The 18,122-nt window shown below is 42.2% G+C and overlaps 1 protein-coding gene across 2 annotated transcripts in view; it reads right to left on the bottom strand.

The window, feature by feature from the left end:
• Positions 1–17,593, bottom strand: part of LOC138265768 (gamma-aminobutyric acid receptor subunit gamma-4) — a 1,864,369-nt gene extending 1,846,776 nt beyond the window's left edge. Inside the window, exon 1 of one of the 2 annotated variants that reach the window (XM_069213790.1) lies at positions 16,872–17,593. In XM_069213790.1, the coding sequence (XP_069069891.1) occupies positions 16,872–16,927 (56 nt within the window). In that variant the 5' untranslated portion in view covers positions 16,928–17,593. The remainder of the gene's footprint in view (positions 1–16,871) is intronic. The other variant, XM_069213798.1, reaches the window with a different exon arrangement.
• Between the last annotated feature and the right edge of the window lie 529 nt (positions 17,594–18,122).

The following is an 18,122-nucleotide window of genomic DNA, read 5'->3' as shown; positions in this document are numbered from 1 at the left end:
CAAAGTAGGGCTGCCTTTTAAAGTGACAGCAGGCAAAACAGCAGTGCACAGTCCAATGCAGGAAATCTACTGGGCCTCTAAACATCCCTGCCCTATAATATACTAGGGACTTGTAGGTAATTTGATACCCCTTGCTGTATTATATATTAGGGACTTACAGGGGTCTGTCAATTGTAATTACACCTAATTACCATATACCCTTTTCATTGGAGCACTGACCCTGGGCCTGGTTAGCAGACCCCAGGAAACATACAGTGTCAGTTACTACAAGTATCATTACAAAGACATTTGGATGAATGGGGTAAAAGAATGACTTTCTCACACACTTAAATTGGGGTCCATTGATAGAGCAATTAGAGCCCCTTTCTTACTTGCCTTCTATTCAAGAGGTTATTCTGTGTCATTTAAGATCAACAGCCCTAGCACTTGCTCTAATTTAACTACTGATAGATCTTCTTGTGTTGAATGTTCATGGTAGCTCATTCAACCCTGCCTCACCCTTCTGATCTCTCCCAATCAGCTTTTGCCTATTGCTCTTACAGAAATCCAATTATGAAACACTATTTAACCAGACAAATAAAGATTAAAGATTTAAATGAAATTGCATTTACTATTCATTTCTGATGTGTGTTGGCGCTTCCAGATGGCAAATATTAGGTTTTGCTATGCTTAAGAAATTGGAACTCTCAGACCAAGGATCTTTAGAAAGCTCGGTGTCTGCCAAGTACAATGAAAGAAATGTGATGTGTGGAAAAAACTTAATTTTCACCAGTTTATTTTAAAAAATCACAATGATATCCATTGGTGCATTGCACTAGTGTCAGTGTGCACTATTAATTAAACCAAATTGTGTTTCTAGAGAAGGGGACGTTTGGTCAGTTTAAGCCAATAAACTCAGATTGGAGAGGACATAAAGCCTTCCAAACCTTGCTATGTTAAGTTCAAGAGATGTAGCAAAAACTAAAGTTTTAGGAGCTGACACAAAGGCACCTTGTATCACTACAACTACGATGTCTCTAATTACATGCATTTGTGATTAAAGGAATCGCGGGTAAATCTTGTTTTTATACCAGACTAATATTGGTATGATGTGTGAAGAATTATGCAGTGATCAAACAAGATTTATTGGGCCTGATTTACCGGACACCTAAATTCCAGTTGCACATGCAAAGGACTTAACCCACGAGTACAAGCAATTCAAAAAGGAGCACTGGCCTGTGTTGATACATTTACAAGTGAAAAACATTACCCCATGATGGTGTAAGATTTCATGTGAGTAAATCCGACTACAGGGGTGAAGAGTAGGCACTCCAATGTAGTAATGTCCTGAAAAGTATGGCAAACCCCACAAACTCAAGTTTCTGAGTATTCACAAACTGCTTCAGACCTATAATGGGAAAAGTAGCAGTAGGATGGCAGGAGTGAATTCTATTTTCAGAGTGGAAATGAGAGCGAAGTACCCCAAAATGTATTGGGTGTTGGGCAAGAGCGTTTGGATTGGGGAGCATATAGTCAGCATTCAGAACGAAAAGGGAAACAAAGAAATGCAAGATTGTACACATAGAAAGGCATTTCCCCATGTACCATTATGCACATAGAACCACCTACACATGTTTATAACTTAAGTCACAAAATGTTTCCAGACGTTTGCCTGGAAACTTTCTACTGTCACTATTTCAGGCTGTTTTTTTTAAATTCTTAAATGTGTAAATCTGCACTCAGGTAGGGCTGTAAATCTGTAAGAACAAATTTCCATTTTTTTCTGGTGAATCGAGCCCTGAATAAGTACTTAGAAAAACCAACAATATTGCTAAGTCACAACCATGTGATACTCTTTGCAATAAAACGCATCAACTTTTGTGATATTGTGAATACCTCTGAATGCACTCTGTTCTTGATATTAAGAAATATAAAACAGGATATGCCACTTTATAGATTGCACAAGCAATGAACATCCAACTAGTCATTCTTTTTAAATGATCTTGAATTCATACACCGGAGAATGAGAAACATATTTCTATATACGCTTTTGGGTGTAACAAAAATAAAGGGGCCTATTAAAAAAGTTATAATTCGGCCCTAAACGTAATTCCGAAAGGGTTTCCTGGCATGCATAATCTCTTTACTTTTACAGATGCAGAGATCGCCCCTGTAAATCACAATCAAGGGTTGGGGTCCAGGTCGGTCACGCGCTTTCAGAGGCGTGGTTAGCCTTCGGAGTTAGTGAATGCCCGCAAACAAGTACTTTTCCAGGCATTCAAAAACCACTGTAATTCACCTTCTCTACCTGGAAAGTGTTATATATTAAGTTCTAACAGATGATGGCATAAATAACCTTCCACTGTGGGAAGTGAAATGGAGCATCCCTTGTAGAAAAAAAAAGAAACTGAGCATGTGCATAATGGAACGCACCCTTCTTGTGCTGAGTTATTTTCAACGGAGAACTCTGTACAGAGGGTATTCCCCTTGTGTATAATTCTCTACAAGGGAGAACTCAGAACAGAGGGAATGTATTCCCAACAAGGAAACTTTCCAAGGAATCTGCACTGAAACCTGGCAAAGATTTGTTCGAAACATTCCTCTTTTGACGTTGGGTCCAGTAAATAGCATTACAATTCATCCACCCTCACTTGTACCTGGAGCTCGATAGAACAAGGACCTGATGCACTAAGACTTTGTTGTGAAGTACTCTTGACTTAATTCGATTTGCAGGAGAAAGCAAAGACTAAGCCTGGAGTACTCCTGTCTTATTCCTGTGTTACTTCTGGGTTTCAGGACTACGTCAAGAGTACTGTAAGAGAAATATGCACCCGCTCATAGAAAATTCTTTGTGATTTGTGCTCCTGGACCGTAAGGGCGTGTGTGCCAGTACTATAACACTAAGGATCAAATCAAAACTCCCAGGCTTTTGGTGCGTCCACAACAATGTATCATTGCATAGGAGTAACAACATGAATTTTCCTGGCCTGCGAAAGCAGAGTAGTTAGATCCACAAACCTGCACAGCATTTAGAGGATGTGTTACAATCTCTGAATTCGGTGACAGCAATCCATTAGGACTCCAATGGCAAGCTCATACCATCAAATTGCAGTTACCTGCAAAGCGAGTTCACCGCTTCAGAGCCCCACAGTTCTCAGTGCACTCACACACAAATCACAGACCCAGGCTACCATGAGTCAGCCACTGATAAATGGAGTGTTGACTACTGCAACAGTACTAGTTTGTTTTTGTTGTGGGGTGCACTGTACAGCTCAATGTAGCTGTTATTTACCTCTTACTGTCCCTTAGGGCTTCTGGAGACCTTGCCATCTTAGTTCATTTAGGGTAATTGATTATTTCCCTGCGTAAAGCCAATCAAGTGGTCCTAGCAGGCACCAAATGATTTGATTGCAGTGGGATTGACGTGGTAGCAGTCCTTATTTTCAGCTGATGGTTGCAGGTGAGGGGCACCAGCACTCATGTTTGGGAATTGGCACTTATTTTTCATCAACAGACTGATCCAGAGCAAGAGAAAGAAAAACACAAAAAGGGTAAACAAGGAGGAAGTGAAAAATGGAAAAACAATAACAAAGGGAGAAAAAGAACTTGCATAAGTAAGACAAGGATTCAGGGGGTTACTGCGGGTGGATTAAAGAGGCTTGAGGTATAATCAAGACTATGCAGCCTTGGTGTTTCGCACCCGAACTTTCGATAGAACCAGCCACGGGTGTCTAAGCAAATGCTTGAGTACTTTTACAAATTAAGCACTTGTTGAAGGAGTGAAATAGATCATAGGTGAGGCCCGAATAAGGTGCACTGTGAATTTGTAGCTCCACTTTGCAAACTCCTTCGGCACAAACGTGCTGAGTTCTGTTGACAACATGCACTCCATGGTGCAGCCATTAACCTCAAGAGAGACAGCGAGTAGGGAAAATCTTGGTACTCTCTGTGCTCTCCTCCTCATTAAAGGGCTTTGATCTAGTGCAAGGAACAGCAAACAAACATTGACCCCTACAGCGCGGCCTTCGGCCACTGGCCGACGCCCACACTACCTCCCTGGTGCGGGTCGTGTCCAGTGGCCGACACCAGGGAGGGGGGTTAAAAAATCCTGGGGTCAATCACACCTGAGGATTTTTTTTTATTTAAAACTACTCAGGGAGACACAGAGATCTTCCGTGTCTCCCTCAGCCGCCGCACCTGCCCCGGGGGCATATTTGTTTTTAAAAAGGTAGGTTTACCCCTGGGGAAGTGCGCTCGTGCCCCCCAGGTGTTTAAAGTTTTTGGGGAAAAAGAATTGTCAGGGGGGTCGCCCGTGAGAAGGGCGACCTCCTGTGGGGGCAATCATTTTTTTAAATAGTTGTATGGTTTCCCTGGGGGCCACTATAAATATATAGATCTATTTGTATATATAGATTTATATATAGCCATATCTATGTAGATATAAGGCTATCTATATAGATAGATATATCTATATATAGGTATGTGTATATATATATATATATATATCTATATATATATCTATATATATATATAGATATATATATAGATGTCTCTCTCTCTCGCTATATATATATATATATATATATATATATATATAGCCATCACTTCTGTCAATGAGTGTGTGGTTTCCCTGGGGGCTGTGATCGGCCTCCAGGAAAACCACACCCAAATATAAAGGAGATATCTCGCTCTCTTTCTCTCTCTCTCTCTCTCTCTCTATATATATATATATATATATATATATATATATATATATATATATATATATATCTTCACTTGCTTTTTGACATCAAAAAGGTACGGCACTCCACAATCAAAGAAATCATAAAAGTCAAATTTATTGATGGGCAGGATCGTGTTTCGGCGTTTCTGTCTTTGTCAACCTGAAGGTCGCCATATTGTGTTTCCTTTATATATCACATGATCAGTTCATCTCAATAACACTGTTCTTTTTTTTACTTTTTAGTATAAATATATGAATTTGTTAATCTCTATTTTCATCAAAACAATATTAACATCATTCATATTATTTTTTAATCATTTTTGCCGCAACTATAATATAGTTCATAAAACCACCTGATCAAAAAACATAACGATGTGGAAAGTTACATATACTAATACAATCACAATCTCATTATACGTCTAAACTTCACACTTTAACATGTATTTCTTTATCCTATTTGTATCCTAAATTAATTTGTTTACTTCTATTATCTCTAATGAAAATTATTTTAACTGTCAACACATCTGACATCGATTTTAAATTTCATTTAACTTCATAACATGTGGCCTATCAGTAAATCTTATAAATATTGCCTTGATCATAAAGCCTACTTTCTGGTTGTTTACATTCATTTCTAGAGACATAAATGACAAAATGTCCAATATCAGAACAGCGTCTTGAAAGAACGTGCAGATTGAGGGAAGAAGCGAAGGTAAGGTGACTTCTACTGTTACATGTATCACACACACCCACCCACCAGCAATTTTGTAACTGTCTACATAGGCTAGTGTTATAGAGCAACAGTTTAGCCAGCAACAGAGATGGCATCTCATTGGATGACTGCTGCTCAAGCCCTCACTCAGATTATAGAGGACAGCTCTGACGTAGGATCAGAGACTGAGGCAGCAGATACTGAGACAGCATCTGAAGGATAGGACAATGGTGCAGACTCTGGGACTAATTCTTCTGTCGGAGGAGTCCCGTTCGATAACTCCTCTTCCATTGATTATGAGGGAGGTGAAGAGGACAGTCCTGTTGTCCCTTTGCAAGCACAGTCTGTGCAGCAGGACAATAGCGGGTTAGCCCAACTCAGAGAACAGGTGCATGCAGAGGCCAGCACAGAAAAAGTGCTCTCTTGGAAGCGTCCCAATTTATTTCAGCCCCAAATTCCACCGCCCAAATCGTATTGTGGAGACATCAAAATTATCTATCACAAAACAACCTGGTTTTGTAAGGCAGGAAAACCTACCAAACCCAGACATTTCTGGAACCTAACAAGGAGGGGAGGGACCGGGAGTGTTAATGGTCCAGTGTACAATCTGCCATCAATGATAATTAAATATAGGTACACTATTCCAATCAGAGTAATCACACAAGGAGACCTATGATCTCTGGAGCTGGAACCCTCAAGCATCACTTTGGATGACTAGCATCATCATCAGGAATTGCTCCTCACCAGGCCGGCTCTGCAATGCCTAGTGGGCACCCCGATGTGGGGGGCTCTCAGCCGAACTCTTGTGATGGTGACTGGTAAGTTCAACTATCCAAATTGTAATGCTTAAAAGTCACCACCAATAAACAAAAATAACAGAGAGGTTCAAATTGGTTATTCATCCACTATCATTTAATTAATCTGATATAACACGGATGAAGACCAAGGTTAAAATCAGGAAACTTGAAAGAAAAATTGAGGATTGTGCTCAAAGCCTTTCAAAAGTAATGAATATAGTAGAGAGTCCTAAATATTAGAAGAACCTCTATACTCTGGTCGACATGTTTTGCGTCTATTGGTCCAGCCGGATCCATTGACGCTTCATCAGGACCTACACAACTAAATAATCAGACCTCTTCAAAGTGAGTATCACAGATTAGGATACATAGATACCGGTCACTTACTTAAAGTCAACTGGTTAACACAGGTACCCTGGAAGACAAGAAACAAGAAAACGTAGAACACATCTCGAAATTTCAAAATATCTAAAAACTGAGTATGAATTATCATAACCAAAATTTGGTCGAAAAACTAAATATGGGACTCCACATGACAAATCATGCTTACCGACCCCTAGTCGAGATCAGGTTCCTTGGGTGGTACGTTTCAAGGACTCAAGGTGACACTAAATATAGTAAATGACAATGAGATACAAGGCCATTATTGAGACACCAAATGAAAAAAGAAGAAAGAAAGATATGAAATAATGCTAACATCTAATTATGTCAAAAATGGCTAAAAATTCCATGGTAGCTGTGGAAGTAAGGAAACATTAAGTAGTAAAAAGTGGTGCTTCATATTGCCACAATTACTACTATTATTACTTGTCAAATTGTGCTACCCAAGTGAGCAAATACGTAGGGTATTAGAACATTGGAATGCTGGAAGCTCCATTGAAAACAATGGAGTGCTGCCGGCTTTTACTGGCCGGTAAAAGCCCGCCGCGCCAACATTCCAATGTTCGCTTTGTTCACAGCAACAGCTGTGAACAAAGCCTCACGGAGCCCGAGGGGATTTGAATCCCCTCGGGCTCCGTGAACATTTTGTTTTTTTAATAGAACATTCTGCCCTGAGTGGCAGAATGTTCTAATAGCCTTAGAACCCGCCGTAGCGGGCTCTACCGGCTTTTAAAGTCCCTCTCCCTTGTTAAATGCCCTCGCCTTCGGCTCGGGCGTTTAACGCGGGGAGCGGGCCTTTAATAGCCGGTAGAGCCCGCTACGGCGGGTTCTAAGGCTATAATAGTGCTAGAAGTTAACACAAATACCGTGCTCATAGTTACCATATGAGAATACATGGCTTATGTTGAGGTAGACAATGGGGAAAGTGTGCTCACTAAGGTCATGTATGTACACAAAAGCCGAGATTGCCTCACTAAAAGAGACCAATATGAGCCTGTGTGATGTGAGGGGGAAATTGGAATAAAATAAATTGCCCCATTCTCAAATTAGTGGCGCCCATCATTCTATCTATACAAGGATTAAGTACTCACATAGTCATCACCGGTCCAGCTTGTTGGACCTAGCCTCAGAAACGGACGACCCGGAAAACAACCGGATCGGACGTCTTCCGAGTTAAAAATAGGTGCTGCGGGGACCGCGTCCGAGCGCGTCTCTTCATAGAAGTAGAAAAAGGACTAACAGGAGTCCAAGATGTCTTAGAAATAGAAGATGGGCTACAAGTGTAGGATCGCACTTGTAGTTCCCATCATACAGAATAAAAACGGTTCGTAGTCTTATTCAATCTATGTTGCCGTCCCCAATTTGGGAGAAACAGAGAGAGGATAGATATAAATATCCTTACTGAAAGGTGACTTAAAAATCAGTGCAAAATTGAAATGAAAGTATGAAAATATCATTTAGGAAATGGTGTTGGTGCCAAGGAAATGACGAGTTGGAGGAATAAACGTAATGTTAACAAATCATGTTGGAGAAATATCTTGATGACAAAAGCCTGAGTATAGGCTATAGGCTAGGGGGCAAAAATATAATCAAGGCTATATCCGATTGGCTGGTAATGAATAAACTGGGGGTCATGTTCAGGGTGATAGGGAAGTCCAGGGGATATCATCATTGAGTCCCCGTAGATGCGTCCCTAGTTTAAATACCCATTTTTGTTCAATCCTGAAAAGAGCCCCTGAGTCGTCAGGGCGAATAGTAGGTGCTTCAATCACCACCCACCAAAGGTCATCAGGGGAATGTTGGACCTCCAAAAAGTGAACACTTAATTTAGTAGTGATCCTTTTACATCTAATATTACTCCTGTGCTCATTAATACGTGTCTTAACGGGTCTAGACGTCATCCCAATGTAACGTAAATCACAAGGACACGATATCGTGTAGATACAGTTCTTGGTATTACAGTTGGTATGTTTTTTGAGATACCAAGAACCTATGGAGTCAAAATCCAGTTTTGTCAGGTGTCTGGTCAAACCACATACATTACAGTTCCCACAGGGGTGGTGACCCACGACTGGTGGTAGGCCCCAGTGCGTCTTTTGGTTGGAGGGATCACATTGAATTCGTGGACGCGTGTGAACCACTAGATCTTTTATATTGGCAGTCCGTTTGAAAGCAAAGAGGGGTCTTGGTAAGTTGCAACCACCACTCGTGAGGATAGACCACCTTTTATTAATCAATTTCTTAATAGAATTCGATAAAGGAGTGTAAGTTGAGACACACGTAAGCCTAGACTGAGGACTTTTTTCTTTAGGAGCCAATAGGGCCTCTCTGTTATTGTTCCTGGCTCTCTTTCGTGCTTGATTAACAATTCTTGATGGATAATTGCGATCAGCAAGTTTATTTTGAAGGCAGTTGGCTTGACGGTCAAATTCTCTAGGTAGACTACAATTACGTCTCAGACGTAGAAATTGACCAAAGGGTAAATTGTCCCGCAAAGATTTTGGGTGATGGCTTTCATAAAGTAAAAGAGAGTTGCGATCCATAGGTTTATGATACACGCTGGTCTGCAATCTACCATTGTTAATTGTAATCATTAAATCCAGAAAAGGTAATTGGCAATCAGACACAGTGGCTGTAAATTTCAAAAAGGGATCAAGGGTAATAATCCAGGTAATGAATGCCTCAACCTGAATCAGCGACCCTTGCCAAATAATCAAAATATCATCTATATAGCGACGCCATGACTTGAGATGATTGATGTGGGGATTAGTTGGCAATAAGATGTGTCTTTTCTCAAAATCGTACATATAAAGGCAGGCTAGACTGGGAGCAAAAGTGCTCCCCATTGAAGTACCTTGAATTTGGTGGTAGAATTGATCCTCAAAGAGGAAGACATTTTCTGTCAAAGCCAACCTGGCACACTGTAGGATGAAAGACACAGGGGAAGACAGGGTTGATGATACTTCTTGCAAGGCAATCTCTATTACTTGTAAAGTTGCTTCTTGAGGAATATTAGTGTATAGTGCCTCTACGTCTAATGTGATGATCGCCTGTGTGGTATCGGAATCATTGATGGTTTCAATTAGGTTCAGCACGTCTTTAGTGTCTTTAAGATAGGTGGAGGAATTTCTCACTAGAGGTTGTAGAAAGTGGTCGCAAAAAATCAATAGTGGTTCCAAAATAGAGCCCAAGCCTGATACAATAGGACACCCAGGGGGGGGTCTCTTCCCTTTGTGAATTTTTGGCAAACAATAGAAATAGGGAATACGAGGATGAGGTGTATCCAAGAATTCTGCTTCCTTTGGTGAGATCCACACATTATTCTTAGCTTCTTCAATAAGAATTCTAATCTGGGTCTGTAATCTCCCTGTGGGATCTCGGTTGATTTTGGCATAATAAGTGGAATCACTCAAAAGGCGTAAGCATTCACATCTGTAATCTGTAGAATTCATTATCACAATAGCTCCTCCCTTATCAGCTGGCTTGATGGTTATCTCAGGGTCTGATGCTAGAGCTGTGTTCTCTCTGGTCGGAATGTTGATGTAAGCGTGTTTAGGATGAAGATTGTTTAAGTCAGCTAACACTGCTTTTTCAAAGGTCAAGACTTCGCTTTGCATGACTGTCGGAGAAGGAACAAAGGTCGAAGGTTTTTTAAGACCTGAGTCAGACGCCTGGGGTTCATCTGTTTTGTCTTTAAAGAAAAAATGCAAGCGAATTTTCCGGAAAAATTGGGCTAATTCAATGTGCAAACGGAAAAAATCATCTTGAGGGGTTGGGACAAAACCTAAACCTCTATTGAGCACCGCGGTTTCTTCATCAGAAAGTAGTCTAGATGAAAGGTTGACAACTAAGTCTTCATCGGGGGATTTTTCAACTGACTTCTGGTAACCATCTGAGGTTCGTCTCTGAGCCATTGTCCGTGCCTGCCTCTTCCTCTCCTTCTGCCTCTGCCTCAGCCCGGCACGGGACGGCAACATAGATTGAATAAGACTACGAACCGTTTTTATTCTGTATGATGGGAACTACAAGTGCGATCCTACACTTGTAGCCCATCTTCTATTTCTAAGACATCTTGGACTCCTGTTAGTTCTTTTTCTACTTCTATGAAGAGACGCGCTCGGACGCGGGCCCCGCAGCGCCTATTTTTAACTCGGAAGACGTCCGATCCGGTTGTTTTCCGGGTCGTCCGTTTCTGAGGCTAGGTCCAACAAGCTGGACCGGTGATGACTATGGGCCTGATTCTAACTTTGGAGGACGGTGTTAAACCGTCCCAAAAGTGGCGGATATACCACCTACCGTATTACGAGTTCCATAGGATATAATGGACTCGTAATACGGTAGGTGGTATATCCGCCACTTTTGGGACGGTTTAACACCGTCCTCCAAAGTTAGAATCAGGCCCTATGTGTAGATAGATAGATAGAATGACGGGCGTCACTAATTTGAGAATGGGGCAATTAATTTTATTCCAATTTCCCCCTCACATCACACGGGCTCATATTGGTCTTTTTTAGTGAGGTAATCTCGCCTTTTGTGTACATACATGACCTTAGTGAGCACACTTTCCCCATTGTCTACCTCAACATAAGCCATGTATTCTCATGTGTTACCCTACGTATTTGCTCACTTGGGTAGCACAATTTGACAAGTAATAATAGTAGTAATTGTGGCAATATGAAGCACCACTTTTTACTACTTAATGTTTCCTTACTTCCACAGCTACCATTGAATTTTTAGCTATTTTTTAGATAATTAGATGTTAGCATTATTTCATATCTTTCTTTCTTCTTTTTTCATTTGGTGTCTCAATAATGGCCTTGTATCTTGTTGTCATTTACTATATTTAGTGTCACCTTGAGTCCTTGAAACGTACCACCCAAGGAACCTGATCTCGACTAGGGGTCGGTAAGCATGATTTGTCATGTGGAGTCCCATATTTCGTTTTTCCACCGAATTTTGGTTATGATAATTCATACTCAGTTTATAGACATTTTGAAATTTCGAGATGTGTTCTAGGTTTTCTTGTTTCTTGTCTTCCAGGGTACCTGTGTTAACCAGTTGACTTTAAGTAAGTGACCGGTATCTATGTATCCTAATCTGTGATACTCACTTTGAAGAGGTCTGATTATTTAGTTGTGTAGGTCCTGATGAAGCGTCAATGGATCCGGCTGGACCAATAGACGCAAAACATGTCGACCAGAGTATAGAGGTTCTTCTAATATTTAGGACTCTCTACTATATTCATTACTTTTGAAAGGCTTTGAGCATAATCCTCAATTTTTCTTTCAAGTTTCCTGATTTTAACCTTGGTCTTCATCCGTGTTATATCAGATTGATTAAATGATGGTGTCTAGTGGATGAATAACCAATTTGAACCTCTCTGTTCTTTTTGTTTATTGGTGGTGACTTTTAAGCATTACAATTTGGATAGTTGAACTTACCAGTCACCATCACAAGAGTTCGGCTGAGAGCCCCCCACATTGGGGTGCCCACTAGGCATTGCAGAGCCGGCCTGGTGAAGAGCAATTCCCGATGATGATGCTAGTCATCCAAAGTGATGCTTGAGGGTTCCAGCTCCTGAGATCATAGGTCTCCTGGTGTGTTTACTCTGATTGGAACAGTGTACCTATATTTAATTATTTCTGGAACCTAGACATCCTGGGGAGTCCACAGAGGTGTGACTTGTGTGGATTCCTCAAGGTTTTTTTTTTTTCCCTGAATACCCTGCAAAGGTGAAATGTTGAATAAAAGCTATTTTTTTCTTGCATTTCTGTCACACAAACTACGGAATATGCTGGGATCCACAAAATTCCTATGACCCAGTGTTTCCCCACCTATCCTGATAAAAACACTACCCCACTTGAGTGCCTGTACCTAGTGCCTGCATCAGGAATCAATCACCCCAGGATCAACAGTCACCCTCATGTAAGAACCAACATTGACCGCTGTGTGATCTATTCCTTTCATGGGCACTAGGCCTACCCACTCAAATGAGGTACCATTTTTATTGGGAGACTTGGGGGAATGCTGGGTGGAAGGAAATGTGTGGCTCCTCTCAGATTCCAGAACTTTCTATCACCGAAATGTGAGGAAAGGGTTTTATTTGCCAAAAATGTAGGTTTGCAAAGGATTCTGGGTAATAGAATCTAGTGAGAGCCCCACAAAGTCACTCATTCTAAATTCCCCTAGATGTCTAGTTTTCAAAAATGTATAGGTTTGCTAGGTGTCCCTAGGTGCTGGCTGAGCCAGAGGCCAAGGACCACAGCTAGGCACTTTGCAAAAATATGTTCGTTTTCTTTGGGAAAATGTGATGTGTCCATGTTAAGTTTTGGGGCATTTCCTGTCTCAGGCACTAGGCCTATCCTCACAAGTGATGTACCATTTTTATCGGGAGACCTCTGGAAATGCTGGGTGGAAGGCAGTTTGTGGCTCCTCTCAGATTCCAGAATTTTGCAGCACCGAAATCTGAGGGAAAAGTGGTTTTTTTGCCAAATTTTGAGTTTTGCAAAAGATTCTGGGTAACAGAACCTGGTGAGAGCCCCACAAGTAATCCCATTCTGAATTCCTGTAGGTGTCTAGATTCCGAAAATATATAGGTTTGCTAGGTTTGCATAGGTCCCGGCTGAGCTAGAAGCCAAAATCCACAACTAGGCACTTTGCAAAAAACACTTCTGTTTTCTTTGGAAAAATGTGATGTGTCTACGTTGTGTTTTGGGGCATTTCCTGTCACGGGCACTAGGCTTACCCATACAAGTGAGGTTCTATTTTTATCGGGAATGCTAGGTGGAAGGAAGTTTGCAGCTCCTCTCAGATTCCAGATCTTTGCAGGACCGAAATCTGAGGGAAAGGTGTTTTTTTGCTAAATTTTGAGGTTTGGAAATAATTCTGGGTAACAGAACCTGGTGAAAGCCCCACAAGTCACCCCATTCTGGATTCCGCTGGGTGTCTAGTTTTCAAACATGCACAGGTTTGGTAGGTTTCCGCAAGTGCTGGCTGAGCTAGAGGCCAAAATCCACAGCTAGCACATTTCCAAAAACTATGTCAGATTTCAATGTAAAAATGTGATGTGTCCATGTTGTGTTTACTGTTGCGGGCATTAGGCCTACCCACGCAAGTGAGGTATAATTTTTATTGGAAGACCGGGGGGGCACAGAATAGCAGAACAAGTGATATTACCCCTTAACTTTCTCTACATTTCTTCCTTCCAAATGTAAGGCAGTAAGTAAAAAAGACGTCCATTTGAGAATTGCCGTGTAATTCACATGCTAGTATGGGCACCCCAGAATACAGAGATATGCAGATAACCACTGTTTCTCAACACCTTGTCTTGTGCCAATTTTGGAAATACAAGGGTGTCCATTGAACCTATTTTTTACTCTTAATATTTCACCAAATAAATTGCTGTACACCCGGTATACAATGAAAACCCATTGCAAGGTGCAGCTCTTTATTGGCTCTGTGTACCTAGCGTTCTTGATGAAGATATAAACCTGCAACCAGAAGATTCCAGCAGACATAAAGGTATATTACTGTTGAAAATATGACATCGCAGAAAAGGTACAGAGTAAAATGTGGTGAAAAATGGCTGGTTTTTTTCACCTCAATTTCAATATCTGTTTATTTCAGCTGTTATTTCCTGTAGGAAAACTTTGCAGGATATACACAAATGACACCTTGTTAAATTCAGAATTTTGTCTAGTTTTCAGAAATGTTTAGCTGTCCTGGATCCATCATTGGTTTCACACCCATTTCTGTCACTAACTGAAAGGAGGCTAAAAGCACAAAAAATAGTAGAAATGAGAAATGTCCCAGTAAAATGCCAAAATTGTGTTGAAAATTTTGGTTTTCTGATTCAAGTCTGCCTGTTCCTGAAAGCTGGAAAGGTCGAGATTGTACCACCACAAACCCTTTGTTGATGCCATTTTCAGGGAAAGAAACACATGCTTTCTTCTGCAGTCCTTCTTTCACATTTTTCTGGAAAAAAACAATATTTTAGGTGTATTTTGGCTATTTTTTTGGTCTTCTCCAGGGGAACCCACAAGCTCTGGGTACCCTTAGAATCCCTAGGATGCTGGAAAAAAGGACGCAAAATTGGCGTGGATAGCTCATGTGGACAAAAAGTTATGAAAGCCTAAGTGCGAACTGCCCCAAATAGACAAAAAAGGGCTCAGCACAGGAGGGGGGGGGGGATTCCCAGCATCTAAGGGGTTAAAACAGTCTCGCACGAGAAAGCACAGGCTTCGCCTGCCCTGTTCGAATGTATCTGCAGTGGTATAAACGCTGCACACGAGTGTGGTAAACGATTAAGGTCATATTTGATGCAATCTATCAAGATATCGCGCAATAGCGCCCAGATCTCACAACTGCCCTCTAAACGCGTCGCCGCTCGTCCATGGTCTACCCTCAGCCTTCTTTTGCCTGTGGAGGGACACTGTGAGAAACCGCCACTTCCCCTGCGGGGTCCTCTCACAGAAAAATCTTGCTTTATACGTGAACATCCAGCAGCTCCCCAGTCGGCGCAGCCTGTAACAGGTGTAGTTTTTAACGCTCAAGGAGACCTTGAGAGAGAGGAGGCTAGCGTCACCAGAATGCAGGCACCACTCCTTTCAGTGGCGATCTTGATTGAACGGCAGACTTCAGACGTGAGTTTCATTGTCACTAAGCATTTAACTAGAAGTGCATTGATGAAGGTGTGTCAGTGAAAAAGGACAAAAGGGGAAACTATATGTATGGATAAAAGGGTGTAACAACAACTATAAATCAAACAAAAAGGAAAGCGAAAAAAATGCTTACAATGAATGACAGAGAAAGAGGAATGAAAGGCCATGCTATTATTTTACGCTTCAAAGGAATCGACATATACGGCCGTTCGTCACCAGCCACGCGAGCTAACACAAAAAAACTTGCTGAAGAGAAGCAGTGGGCGCTTGCAGCCTGGGTGTTTCGCAGCTGCAGCCTCGGCAGCTGAGGCACGCAGGTTTTGCACAGCGCTGGCAGCGGCTGCTGCTTTTACACAGACGGGTGCGGGGGCCTGCCCATGCACCGATCCGGCAGAGGAGGGACTGCGTCCGTACAGTGATGGAAGCGGGGTTTTCCCCTGCCTCCTTCCTACCTCGGAAGAGGCTACGTGTGCACTGGAACAGTAAATGAGGACTTAGCTCTTACCAACACCCGGCAGCGGAGGACGCTGCCTCTACACAGACCCGACAGAAGTGTTAGGGGAGGGGGGTCGCGCTGCCTCTGCAAGACCCGGCAGCGGAGTAGGCTGCCTCTGCAGACAGAGTAAAGAACCACGCTGCGTCCACACAGGTGCGGCAGCAGTAGAGGATGCCTTTGACCAGAAAAGACAGTTGGGCTGTTTCACCACAATCCCGGCGGCGGAAACCTCTACAATGAGTCAGAGACCGGGGTCTCCATAGGCACGGATTGCTGGGTGCCTCGACAAAATCTTAACTGTGAGGCTATCCCTGGACAGAGCAGCCAGTGCAGGACCAAGTCAGCTGAGGCCTCTGGGCAGCTGGGGATGCTCAGCACAGATCCGACAAAGCAAGCAAACTCTCTCCACAGACACTGACATTATTATAGGCTGTTCATCGTTGTAGTCGAAGAAGTTCAGCAATTGTCCCCGTGGGTGCGTTCCCGAGGACTGACATAATGGAGCCACCATCTGTTAAAACCAAGAAAACCTAAACACAAAATATCGACCGATTGACATTTTTCAAAATAAAAAGCGATCAGCTGAGATTAGATTTTCTTCAAGAAGATCAATATTCATCTATATAAATTACCCAGGGGGAAGCTCAAAACGACATATAATTTAAAAGACGTGTTTCTACAAGCATGTCACATCCCTTTCAAAAATCCTTGCTTCATATTATTTTAAAAGGATAACCTGCGTTGCAGCAGCGAGCTGTTAATGTTTTTCCGATGATGCTCCCAGTTGCTCTCAAAGTTTATATTCCATTGTGATTATAGGGCGGTCGTGGGCTGGCTGTTTTCTGTACCCCTCAGACATTAATTATTGTTATACGTGCGCTGCCCAGATGCGTTTAACCAATAAACAACGCATAACGTACAAGATTATGCCCTCTATATTTCTATGCCTCTGCTTGCACATACCTCTTAGTATGCAACAGGCTGCGCATGCTAATATTGTGCAGCGGTTAAAATGCCCCCTAACTGGTGACTTCATGCAGCACGCACTGGCACGCAGACAGCAGCACGTCAAAAGCGGTTCAGTCTGACAGTTGGCAAAGTAACCTTAGCGAAGTTTGCTTACCTTATCTGGAGGGCCGGGCACACCGTCAGGTAGAACAGCAGAACTTTCCCAGACATTATAACCACAAGATCCGAGAAGCCTTCCTCAAATTCACTTTCCACATCTACAAACGCTTGTCTTTATAGGATGCTTCCTGGTTTAATGACAACAAATGTTAGATTCGAGCAACCGACCCTTTCCCTGTGTGCGTTCTGTCAATGTTTCGTCATATATTGTGTGATGAGACACCAGGACTGTGTCAGTGCTGCAAACACATGTGAGAAGCCTGCAGTCGGGGAAACATCTCAGTGGCACCCAGCCGGAGACGGACGAAAACAACCCACCAGTCGGTTTGATTGGCTCCTTTTACGCAACTTCATTAAAGCTGCATTTCATGCCCTGCTTGTGTAGCATGTGTTGTTGAAGCTGTCGAACGTCCACGCGTGTGATTACGAACAACCCATGCGCTTCCTCTTTCCGCCCAGTCCGGCCGCACCTCCCTGGAGCCGGCAGGTGGGGAGTGCTCAAAAGACCAAATGCTCCACTGTTTCACCCCACAACCTAGGGCACTGGCTTATTATTTGGGTCCCTCTTCTTTCCTGAATACCTTCTTTGTTTCCCCTTCTTTCGCCTTGATGTCTAGTTCCGTTTCCTTTCGTTTAATTTTTGCTCTGAAATCCTTCTAGAAAAATAACAAAAAGTTGCAAATGTCTCAGTCTACTGTCAGGCGTGGAAAGAAGACCGCGAGAACGGTAGAAAGGGAGACAAATGCAGAAAGAGAGAGCGATGCTAAATCCAAGACTCTGGGTCCTAAATCCCCTCTTCTTCATTCATTCGGAAAATGTTCCTTCACTTGCTATTCCGGGGATTCGCGAAAAGGCGGTGTCTGTTTTCACCTTTTTGGCAGAGAAAAGATATGTTTTGTGGCAGAAAAGAAGCTACCTGTCAGCGGGAATCCACCGCTCACTTAAAGCGGAATCGATACACATCAGAGTCGCACAGAAGCCTCTGTGACTAAACTTGCAGTTGTTTGCAAGACAAGTGTAAACATCGAAATCCACAAATTGAATTGCTAGTTTCCAGTGTTTTCTGACCTAAATGTATTTTATTTATGATTCAAGCACAACTTGCGGGAATTGTAAAGGGCGATTCGTCTTCTCTCTTCGGGACAAGTATGTTTTATCAAAGTAATATGCAGAATAATTTTAGATATGGCCATTTCACTTTTGTTGATCTTTTCTAGCGTTGACATGCTACACGTAAGATTAAAAC

The sequence above is a fragment of the Pleurodeles waltl genome, chromosome 2_1, assembly GCF_031143425.1.
Source record: "Pleurodeles waltl isolate 20211129_DDA chromosome 2_1, aPleWal1.hap1.20221129, whole genome shotgun sequence".
NCBI lineage: Eukaryota > Metazoa > Chordata > Amphibia > Caudata > Salamandridae > Pleurodeles > Pleurodeles waltl.
The sequence above is the reverse complement of the archived record's forward strand: the minus strand, read 5'-3'. Positions and strand labels throughout refer to the sequence as shown.